Source organism: Topomyia yanbarensis, chromosome 3 (genome assembly GCF_030247195.1).
Source record: "Topomyia yanbarensis strain Yona2022 chromosome 3, ASM3024719v1, whole genome shotgun sequence".
Taxonomy (NCBI): Eukaryota; Metazoa; Arthropoda; class Insecta; order Diptera; family Culicidae; genus Topomyia; species Topomyia yanbarensis.
The window spans coordinates 128,911,077-128,922,321 of NC_080672.1; the positions used below are offsets into that span (position 1 = coordinate 128,911,077).

The following is an 11,245-nucleotide window of genomic DNA, read 5'->3' on the forward strand; positions in this document are numbered from 1 at the left end:
CTTTTCAGGGCCGCCAAATGCAAAGTTTAGAGTTATTCTGAAATTTCCTTACATTTTTTCCTAAAATGAGGCAACTATAGTTTGTCGTGTCTAATGAATTTCTACAGAACTATAAAAATATATAATATAGCATTCACGAAAAAGAAAAGGATAAGTATTATAGAGTCACAATTTGAAATGCTTTGCATACTACAGCAAAAGGTTCATCGAGATCTTTAAAAAAAATTTAAAATTTATGATATTTACAATGTATTGTTAAAAAGATTGGACCGGTGTCACGTTTCGTTAACGTTACGTGCTTTCGATATGATTGCCAATCGCGAAACTTTCGCCATTCTCACGAATTTCTGTCTCAATATAGAAAAAAGACCCGCTATCGCAGTCCAGGTGCAGACGAACAGTCTCAATGATGGATATCTGCAAGTGATCGTGGGATGCTTGTGAGATCATTACGTATTAATGGTAGATAAAAACAATTTCAAATTATTTGCAACCTGGTACTAAAAAACTGGCTGGGGCTAATTGATATTTTATACTTAGAACATGTGAAGTGGTCGTTTTGGACAATTTCTTAAAAAATCTTTAAAGGCACTTTTACTTAGAGAACGCGTTTTTTAAACAATTGTGAAACGGTTTTTTGTGAAGTGAATTTTTATACTGCCTGCCATCGTTTACACCATATAAACATTTCAAAAATGAAACTATCGTGAAGAGACAATGTGAATATTTGCCAAAAGAAGTGCATTTGGATGGTGAAAATCACACCACATCCACCTTCTTCGCTTGGCGGCTACTATTCTTGATCAACATGTCGTATAGAATTGCAAAGAGCTAGCGGCGTCTATTTGTCGCTAACTATGCGATTTTAGTGGAAATATGCCTGTAGAACATTGTGCCCTTCGGAGTGATCAGTCCACAGATATATTTTATGTCGTATGCCTCCGCCCATACTCGTAGCGTTTCTAAAAGTTGACTAAAATTCGATTTTCCATGGTATATCTGGTACATATTTCCAATTATCGTTCCTTCCCGAGACAGCTAACAAACAAATATTGACGACTGAGGAAAACATGTTGTTCGTGTGTTGTGTTTTTTTGGTGCAACAGTATAACCACAGGACAGAGTCCTCTATTGGTGCTATTGTTGGAATATGAAACAATTGTAGGACATTAGGCATCATTATGATGACTGTTTTACTGTATCGATTTTGTTGGCTATTTTCGGCAAATTTAAAACCATGAGAAAAACGATAGCAATGAAATTAAAAGACGGATAGGTATTCGGCGTCGGCGGTAAAACATGATGATGAGTGTGTTCTATTAATGAGTATGCGGTAGAGGGTGGAGTGCCCAGGTCCTGCCTACCAGTAGAAGGCAAAAGATTCTTCACATTTCCTTTCGATCATGTCCATATGAGCCTGCCTAGTCCCTAATTTGTCGTAACATACATCATTGATTTACGTGCGTTCAAATTATCATACTAGCAGTTAATCTAGTTCCTAAAGTTGGCGTTTAATCCTCGTCATAGAGAGGTTTGAATTATAATTTTAGCATAATAAAGTCATGAGCGCGTTTTGACTTCGTCTCATCAAAAACCGACACTAACTAATTGCCGGAATAGATTAGCGCCGACTTAAGGCTAAATCCCAAAACGGAAACACTATTTATATTTCCAATAGCGTCAAGCCGGCCATAATCTATACCAGCAATAAGTTAGTGTCGGTTTCTGATATGACGAAGTCGAAACGTACCCGTGACTTTGATAAATTAGGATTAGTGCCTTTCACGTACAAAAAGTGGTTTCACCAAAAAAACTCACCCTTCGGAGAAAAATTGGTGTTTATTCAATTTTGCCTCCTCAGGGAGGAATATAGCATAGTAATTTTAACATGCACACAACTGGTGTTCTGGTGATTTTGGTCATTTGCGCAAATAGATTTTTAGATATTTTTATATGAATAAAACGGAAAGTCTCGTTTAAACCTTTTGTAATAAATTGATGGCCCTGAAAAGGGCCGATTGTTTTGGATGCAGTGGGATCAGAAGAATTTACTTGGAGCTAGTGTACTTGGTGACAGCCTTAGTGCCTTCCGAAACGGCGTGTTTGGCCAATTCTCCTGGCAGCAGCAGACGAACGGCGGTCTGTATCTCGCGGGAAGTGATCGTAGAACGCTTGTTGTAATGAGCCAGCCGAGATGCTTCGGATGCAATGCGTTCGAAGATGTCGTTGACGAAGCTGTTCATAATGCTCATAGCCTTCGAGGAAACTCCGGTGTCCGGGTGGACTTGTTTCAACACCTTGTAGATGTAGATAGCATAGCTTTCCTTCCTGCGTTGCTTGCGCTTCTTCTTATCTCCTTTCACAATAGCCTTCGTTGCCTTGCCGGCTTTTTTGACTGCTTTTCCGCTTGCTTTTGGTGGCATTTCGACGATAGTGTGTTATGCTTTCGGGTGGTTGAAAGAAACTGATGTTAAAGCGATGTATGCTAGCCTTTTTATATGCGAACAGAAAGCATCGGATGCTCGTCCCCTTTTTTATGCTCGTCACATACTACCCTCACAGCCATACCTGTGTTGTGAATAATGTACAGTGAAGAGGGTATATAACGAGGGTTGATGCTGGTGCCTAGCATCAGTATAGCTGTATTTCTGCTGGAAGTTACTTGTTTATTCGAAAAACACATAACACAAAATGTCTGGACGCGGCAAAGGAGGCAAAGTTAAGGGAAAGGCAAAGTCCCGTTCAAATCGCGCTGGTCTTCAGTTTCCCGTTGGCCGAATCCACCGTCTGCTGAGGAAGGGAAATTATGCCGAACGTGTCGGTGCTGGAGCACCCGTCTATTTGGCAGCTGTAATGGAGTATCTCGCCGCTGAAGTTCTGGAATTGGCAGGAAATGCTGCCCGTGACAACAAGAAAACCAGAATCATCCCGCGCCATCTTCAGCTGGCCATCCGCAATGACGAGGAGTTGAATAAGTTGCTCTCCGGAGTAACCATTGCCCAGGGTGGTGTGCTGCCGAACATCCAAGCAGTTCTGTTGCCCAAGAAGACCGAGAAGAAGACCTAAATTAAAACTGTGACACACATCAAAGCTAAACAAAAACGTCCTTTTCAGGACGAGCAAATTTTTACGATAAAGAAAAAATTGAAATTAATTCCAGCGTGAACAACAAATTTTATGAAGATCGGAAATTTTTGTATGTATCAGCGTCTCCACCAACTACATCAAATGGACACGCTGTGTTTTCTATCTTGAAGCGCAGAACAAAATATAAAGTGAATTATGTATCTATATTAGACCGGCAACAATTTTGACTTTTTTAACACTATTAAATCAAACGGTAATTCGTTTCACATACCACTTGTCAAATATGAGCTTTTTTCAAAAACTCTAATTCACTCACAAGAGTTTTCAGGTTTGTGTGTGAAAATATATGAAAAATAGGCAATTGAAACAATGAATTCAGTACAAAATGCCAGTATCATCTTATGCATCCCAAAATCTGCAGATATAGCTTAAGGTGTAAGGATCAACATTACCGAAGACTGCAAATTGATCCAATTTTGCAGTACAAAGATATTCTCATAAAAAGTTGTATATTGCCTCTCTTACTCGCACATGCTTAGAATAGGAAATTTCAAAAAAATTGGTTTGTCTTCAAAGTTAAATTGCTTTTTAGGGGAATCAATATGCGATCTTCAACAAAGCTATTCGTTATAAAATAAACTACGCGACCGTAAGTTTTGAGGTACGCAGAGTTACTGTGGATTTTTTTATTGGAATTTAAGTTTTTATTTCCGAGTGTCCTTATATATATTACTATAGAAACTTGAAATCTCTTGTGGGTTAACTAGAGTTATCGAAAAAAGCTCATATTCTGCATATGATTATCATTGCCAATTACCAATCGAATTAGCAGTGTTCCGAAAAAAATATCAAAATTGTTGCCGGTCTATCCTATATTCAGTTTTGCGACCGCTCCAGGTAAAAGCAAACAAACAATTTTAGTAGATGAAACAAAAGTTTGTACAACCGTTTCTTTGAGTTAATCGTGTAAAAGTGTTTATATAAGAGTTGCATCATATCGTCAATTTTGGCGCAATAGAGGCACAACTCAAAATCACCGAATGCTCAAAATAAACGTTTGAAACATTGGATTCTAAAATAGCGAAACATTTTCTTGTTCCAAACCATTTCAAATTGCACATAGTACAATATCTTGGACTTAGTGGCATATATGCTATTAAAACAAAATTAAAGTTCTGCTTTTAATTCTACGCTATTTACGATAGTTTCACAAGAAGTCTAAGAAAGCGAATTTGCCACAAAACTTTACAAAAATGTATAATTCTGTGCAGTCTATCTTCCAAACTAATAAGTTTGTTGCCGAAATGTTGCACAGATAACGCCAATCAGATAGACGTTGACCACGCACACATCGTTTCATCAAATCATTCGAAAGACATACAAAGGGAAAGATCAAAATAATAGAAACATTTGGTTCATTGAGCAAATAATTAACTGAAACTAAGAGGCGTCTCATCTACTCCAGCCGTTTGATTGGGTGTGTTTTAAGATCGGTTTTGTTTTTTCTTTGTCGGAAAATTATCAATCAATTCTTTGTAAAAGTATTTGGTAGTCCTGATAAGGACTGTTTGTTTTGGCCAACAAACTAATGGCAATATATACTTCAATTTACTTCTTGGCGGCGACCTTTTTTGGGGCAGCTTTCTTGGCTGGTGCGGACTTCTTTGGCTTCGGGGTCTTGGGCTTGTTGGCTGCAGCCTTTGATGGTTTGGTGGCCTTTTGTTTGGGAGCAGCTGCTTTCTTGGCAGCCTTTGCTGGAGCTGCCTTGGCCTGCTTCGTTGCGGATTTTTTGGCGGGAGCAGCACCAGTTGGTTTCTTGGCGGCCTTTGGCTTCTTCTCGCCAGCTGGTTTCTTAGCGGCCTTTTTCTTCTCTCCGGAAGCCTTCTTTGATTTTTTGGTAGCAGCAGCAGCCTTCTTTGGCTTCTTCCCGCTAGCCAGTTTCTTAGCGTCAGCTTTAATCTTGAACGAACCGGAAGCACCGGTTCCCTTAGTTTGAGTAAGCTTTCCCTTCTCGACGCCCGATTTCAAGGCTTTCTTGATGAATGTGGACAGCTTGGCAACATCGCACTTGTAGTTGGCAGCGATGTACTTTTTGATGGCCTGCAGCGAGGATCCGTTGCGTTCCTTCAGGGTCTTGATGGCAGCCAGAACCATATCATTCACTGGTGGATGGGCCGCAGGCTGTTTCGGTTTCTTAGCAACCTTGGCCTTCTTCGGAGCCTTGGCCGGAGTGGCAGCAGCAGGAGCAGCAGCAGCAACTTCAGTAGCGGTTTCAGCCATTTTATCACACCTTGGTGGTCTCACTTGGAATGAATGCGAACGTTGGATTGTAAAATAATAGGAATGAAATTATTACGACTGGATTGCTGGTGCTCGATTTCGTCGGCTCTGTCAGGGAAAGCACAAGTGACGGTTGAAAAATATTGTTAGTTTGGAGTAAGCAATTTTGTTAGACTATTGTTTTGAAACCTCCAAATTTTACATGATTCATTGCAAAATTGTTAAAAGCTTGTTTTGTATCACTGCAGTTTTCAAGTTGCTTAAAAAATTATTCCTGATCATTCTAATTTCTACATATGACGAGAAAATAATAATGTCGTATCTAATATGCTTCACATGATTAAACTAAATCGTAGAAAATAGTCAAATAGTTAATTAAAGACAAACACTGAGCAATATCAATACAATTAATTAAAAAGAAAGATGTTTTATGAACATATTGAAATGGAATTTGTGTTTTCTACCAACCAGGAATCGGATTTGTTAGTTCATACTTATGAGCATTATAACGACCAACCCAACCCAAAGACTTTGAAACTAATCTTTGCCGAAATCTCTAAATAATTTTACTGGAAAATTTCACGTTAACCCACTAAATCTCTGATTAGCCTAATGAACAATGAGATAACCGTCATTCCGATAATTTGTTATGACGATTCCGGTCACACCGGAATTAGATAATATGTTCTCCCGTTATGCCGATATTTCTAAGAATAGCTCTCACTAATAATTTGCGCCTACATGATATTAAACTAATGGGACGATTACTATCAACTAATGATGGATTCTTGCCTGCTTTTTAAAACCTCACAATATTTTGTGATATGAAAAGAATAAGTAAATTTAACCAATATCATGTAGCTTAGAAAGAACCAAGGGGTGAGTCGCACAGCAATGCACAATAATTTCACTCGTTATCACATGTATTGCACATTGAGGCACACTACTGAAAACTAGAAAACATTCAACAAAGTGTAACTAAATGATCACAGCAACCCGTGTTTTTGTTTTGCTGAACACCATGGTAGATTACGGCACAGGCTATCACGCTGTTTGTTTGCAATCACAAATCGATTTGTGCTAAGCGAATCACCCCTTCAAAAGAACGATAAATTTTATTTTATCTAAACCACGGGAAGTATTCTTGCGTGAATTCCAAGCAAAATTTATTTCCTCTAGTGAAAGAGGAGAACCCAGATGAGGAAAAGGACGGGAAGTTATTTGTGAAAATATTTAAGAATTTTTAGGAACGAAATCGGGAGAAATCTTTGAAGCAAATTGATCAACCAAATCTTCAGAATATTTAGAATTTGATATATCAGAAAGGTTATAATTACGAAGGCTGTGGACCATAATGTCGACATTGAACTGCTCCTATCTAAATTTGTAATAAAATTTCTCCAACAAAAAAACGTTTCTTCAATTTTATTGTCCGCGTAAAGATAGCTTGCATTTTGCGATAGTATAGATAATAATATGCTAAACCAGTTGAACGAACTTGTTTGTAAGGCAAAGATTCAGATTCTAGATTTCAGTTTTTGGTTTGAGCTTATAGTAAATATTGTAGTATAGTGTCGCAAAACCATTTATAATTATACAGAGTACTTAACGATCTATCAAATTTATGGATACCTAAAAATATAAAATCTAAAAATTTTGACCAATCGATATTTTTAGTTAAATATGTTGATATGTATTCAACACAATTGTATAAAATAGAAGAAAATTGAAAAATTATTAGAATTGGTAAATGATCACTAGCATTCAAATCTCCAGCTACATTCCAAGAACAATTTAGGCTCAAGTTTTTTGAACATAAGGTAATATCATCAGCTGAACTTGTTGCTGAGGGGACTGCAAATTCTAATTGGTGGACCATCATTTAATATAGCTAAATTGAACTCATCAATAATATCTAAAAAAGAAAAAAAAGTGTCTTTCACATCCCCAGGAAGAACTTTGAGTATTGAAATCGCCAAAAATAAAATATGGTTCCGGAAGCTATTATTCTATTGAATTCTGAATATGAAAGATTACTGATGGGCGGAATATAAATAGATGAAATGGAATATTTGATATCAATTTAATTGATAAGCCTACACATTCAATGGAATTAGATGTATGAAGATTTAAAGTACAATACTCAATATTTTGACGAATTCCAATCATAATACCACCAAATGAATCGTTTCGGCCTTTTCTAAAAAATATTAAAATGAGGAATACCAAAGAATTTCGATTCATCCAAGTTTCGCAAATACAAAATATCTATATTATTATTTACAATTAATGCTTTTAGTCTATCAATCTTTGGTAAGATGCTTCCACTGTTCCATTGAAATTAATATTATTTGTTGATAAATGGCCAGCCATTAAAACGATTTGGAATTAAGTTTTTTCAAAAGTCACTTAAACCTAAATAAATCGAGATACAGTAATGTTTCGATTATACGATGTGGCATGAGCGGATAATTTTCCCCACACAGCTTCACTTTACTGTTTCATAAAGTTGTTGAACCACCCAAAGCTAAACTTGAAGAAATCTGGCACGTTAAGGTTTTGAACAAATATCATGACTATTAAAATTAGTGGATTCGACGAGTATATGATTCAGTTTTCAACATCCATAGAAAAAAACCCATCTCCAATTGTTGATGTTGTCCTTTCAAAAGAAAAGATAATCAGTTCAAGAGAAAATTCATATCTTGGTATACCTACCATATCTTGCGTATTTTGGTTTTCTCATTATTTTGATAGATTTTCCTGCGGATAACTAACAATTAAACGAATAAAAAAGAAGTCGATTTGTTTACCCAATACACCTGAGGGCCCCTCAAGGACACGGCAAATAAAAATTTAAAACTAAAATTGGAATCGGCCGAAGGATATTTCGGCACTCCTAGACATTGCAACAACATATTTGGTAAAATATGATTTCGAGATCATTCACGTTTAAAGTTTTGCACCACGCACTCCGTTCACGTTTAAGGTCAAGATGAACAGCGCTAGAACTTTGATTCTACTACTTAGACCTCTATAAAAATTTCAGATACTTTCTTAAGAATCCATACTTTAAGATAAAAGAATAAAAAAGTTCGACTTTTTGACCGACCTTATCATATATAAACCCTTAACAAAATAGTCCGAAACCCAATAATAGGCTCATTACCCTACATGTAAATAAGCAAATCAATTGTAAAAAATCCTAAAAGTGCCAGGACACAACATGTGGCTTAATTGGGTCAAAACGTAGTGTGCCTTGTCTGTTTATCAAAAACCGTGATATAATCGAGGGTGATATAAACGAGTATTGAAATAAACGCATAGTGATATAATCGTAACAATACTGTATTTTCAATAATTTCACTAATAATAGATTTTGTAGGGTTATGGTATAAATCGGTAGATTTTTCCTAAGTATTAATTTTTTGAAAACCTGGAATTTTAGAAGTTGGTTTGAGGGAAGGAAATTCATTTCGATTATTAATGTAAGGTCTCGATATATTAGTATTTTCTTTTGTTTTATATCGTGAGTGGCTTCTTCTTCTTTTAATTGAAGAAGGATAGTAACTACAACCAGGTTGAAAATCATAAGGAATATTTAAATTTCCGTTATCTTTAAGCATATCAAATGAATTTTCTGTTGTAATTATTGATGAGGAAGATTTCAATAATTCCGCATATGTATATTTACTCCTATTTAGTGTTTTCTGATAGAGTTTAGTTTGGCAATCCTTATAAGGGCATTCATTTAATCTAGAATGTTTTCCGTGGCAATAGGTACACGATTCTATGCTCATTTTATAAGATGTGCTATGATCATCAGTACAAGTCTCACGTTTTATTTTATTCGAGCTAAATTTTTCTGTGTGACTAAAGAGTTGACATCGTTTGCAATGCATCACTTTAGGAGTGATAATTCGAACATTAAAAATAACATTATTGACATACAGATAGTCAAGAAGGGCAGATCCTTCAAAAGTGACAAGTACTGCACTAGATGGAACGAATGTTTAATCACCATTTTCATTTAATTGTTTATATAGGTGTTCACTATATACGATTTAGACAGAAGAAATTTTCTCATTTTTAAAAACTCCCAAACCACAATCAATTATATTATCACTATAAATTACTTCGTCAAAAATTACTCCAGCAATCTCAACTAGACCGCATAGAATATAAACTCGATGAATGTTAGCAAAAAATTTGGATGTGAATCAGACCCGTAGCCAGGATTTTGTTTCGGGAGGGGCTTAAAAATTATCGTATAAATGTATTAATTCTGATGACTTGAGATAGTCACTGGAAACTGAACGTAATTATGAAAACTGTATCGATTTTGTTGGCTATTTTCGGCAAATTTGAGACTAAGAGAAACGAAAGCAATGAAATTGAAAGACGGATAGGTATTCTAGAGCGAATCAGTTATAAACTTAGAAACGGAAAACTAGAACTAGGCAGGCTCATATGGGCATGATCGAAAGGAAATGTGAAGAATTCTTTGCCTTATGCAGAGTAGGAGTTGGGCGTTGCACCCAAGTCTACCGCATGGTCTATGGTAGAACATAACTCATCATCATGTTTTACCGCCGACGCCGGCCGATTAATCTCTTAGCCGGCGTCGGCGGTAAAACATGATGATGAGTTATGTTCTACCATAGACCATGCGGTAGACTTGGGTGCAACGCCCAACTCCTACTCTGCAGAAGGCAAAGAATTCTTCACATTTCCTTTCGATCATGCCCATATGAGCCTGCCTAGTTCTAGTTTTCCGTTCTAAGTTTATAACTGATTCGCTCTAGAATACCTATCCGTCTTTCAATTTCATTGCTTTCGTTTCTCTTAGTTTCAAATTTGCCGAAAATAGCCAACAAAATCGATACAGTAGAACCTTGCGGCAATTAAAACATAGTAACATAAAAAGCTTGGATGTGAATAACAAATTTGCCTCACCATGATCAGAAAAAAATAATTCTTAGTTCAAAGAGATTTTTTAATCAATTTAAATTGTTTGTATATTTTTGTCGAAATAAGGAGAGCATCAATAGATTTTCCCTTTTTCCTGATATACACCGAAAATGGACATTTTGCTGATATTTTTATAGGATGTTCCAAATTTTGCCCATTAGGTAAATCATCTTGAGAATCAGAAAGGTCAAAAGAATCATCCGGATCATCGTCCTTGTGAGAAATATTCAATGGATCGAAATAATTTTAAACACAACACAAAATTAAAATACACACAAACAATAAAAACAAAAAGTAGCAATACAATCCTTTTCTTTTTCTTGAATGCTTTATTACATATTTTAATAGTTCTAGAAATTCATTAAACACGAGAAACTACTTTTAGAGGATTTTAGAAGAAAGCGTTAGGAAATTTCAGAATAACTCTAAACTTTGCGTTTGGCGGCCCTGAAAAGGGCCTTTTGTATTGATTACTTCCGTCATGGATTATATTTAACCTCCAAAACCGTACAGCGTGCGTCCTTGGCGTTTCAGCGCATAGACGACATCCATCGCGGTGACGGTCTTTCGCTTGGCATGTTCAGTATAAGTCACAGCATCACGGATAACGTTTTCCAGGAACACCTTCAGCACGCCACGGGTTTCTTCGTAGATCAATCCAGAGATGCGCTTCACTCCTCCACGACGAGCCAGACGACGAATGGCTGGTTTTGTGATTCCCTGGATGTTATCACGAAGAACCTTACGATGCCGCTTGGCGCCTCCTTTGCCGAGTCCTTTACCTCCTTTGCCGCGGCCAGTCATTTTTGTATAGCAGAGTGAAAAGTTGTTATACTTCGAAGCGAACTTTCGAAACTGAGATAGAGTTTGCCTGTTTGCAAGCCCTTTTATTCTGTTTCCAAATGGA

The 11,245-nt window shown here is 36.7% G+C and overlaps 4 protein-coding genes across 4 annotated transcripts; 1 reads left to right on the plus strand and 3 right to left on the minus strand.

The window, feature by feature from the left end:
• Positions 1-2,048: 2,048 nt before the first annotated feature.
• LOC131692166 (histone H2B-like) lies at positions 2,049-2,423 on the minus strand. Its single transcript, XM_058979043.1, has one exon. The coding sequence runs from the start codon at positions 2,421-2,423 to the stop codon at positions 2,049-2,051; it is 375 nt and encodes a 124-aa protein (XP_058835026.1).
• A 246-nt stretch (positions 2,424-2,669) lies between these two features.
• On the plus strand, positions 2,670-3,066 carry LOC131692172 (histone H2A-like). The gene has a single exon (XM_058979050.1). The coding sequence runs from the start codon at positions 2,692-2,694 to the stop codon at positions 3,064-3,066; it is 375 nt and encodes a 124-aa protein (XP_058835033.1). The 5' UTR covers positions 2,670-2,691.
• A 1,629-nt stretch (positions 3,067-4,695) lies between these two features.
• On the minus strand, positions 4,696-5,367 carry LOC131692160 (histone H1-like). The gene has a single exon (XM_058979038.1). The coding sequence runs from the start codon at positions 5,365-5,367 to the stop codon at positions 4,696-4,698; it is 672 nt and encodes a 223-aa protein (XP_058835021.1).
• Positions 5,368-10,830: 5,463 nt separating this feature from the next.
• On the minus strand, positions 10,831-11,179 carry LOC131692177 (histone H4). Its single transcript, XM_058979056.1, has one exon. The coding sequence runs from the start codon at positions 11,140-11,142 to the stop codon at positions 10,831-10,833; it is 312 nt and encodes a 103-aa protein (XP_058835039.1). The 5' UTR covers positions 11,143-11,179.
• Between the last annotated feature and the right edge of the window lie 66 nt (positions 11,180-11,245).

Coding starts and splice junctions, on each gene's coding strand:
- LOC131692172 (XM_058979050.1), top strand. CDS start 2,692: ATGTCTGGACGCGGCAAAGGAGGCAAAGTTAAGGGAAAGGCAAAGTCC.
- LOC131692166 (XM_058979043.1), bottom strand. CDS start 2,423: ATGCCACCAAAAGCAAGCGGAAAAGCAGTCAAAAAAGCCGGCAAGGCA.
- LOC131692177 (XM_058979056.1), bottom strand. CDS start 11,142: ATGACTGGCCGCGGCAAAGGAGGTAAAGGACTCGGCAAAGGAGGCGCC.
- LOC131692160 (XM_058979038.1), bottom strand. CDS start 5,367: ATGGCTGAAACCGCTACTGAAGTTGCTGCTGCTGCTCCTGCTGCTGCC.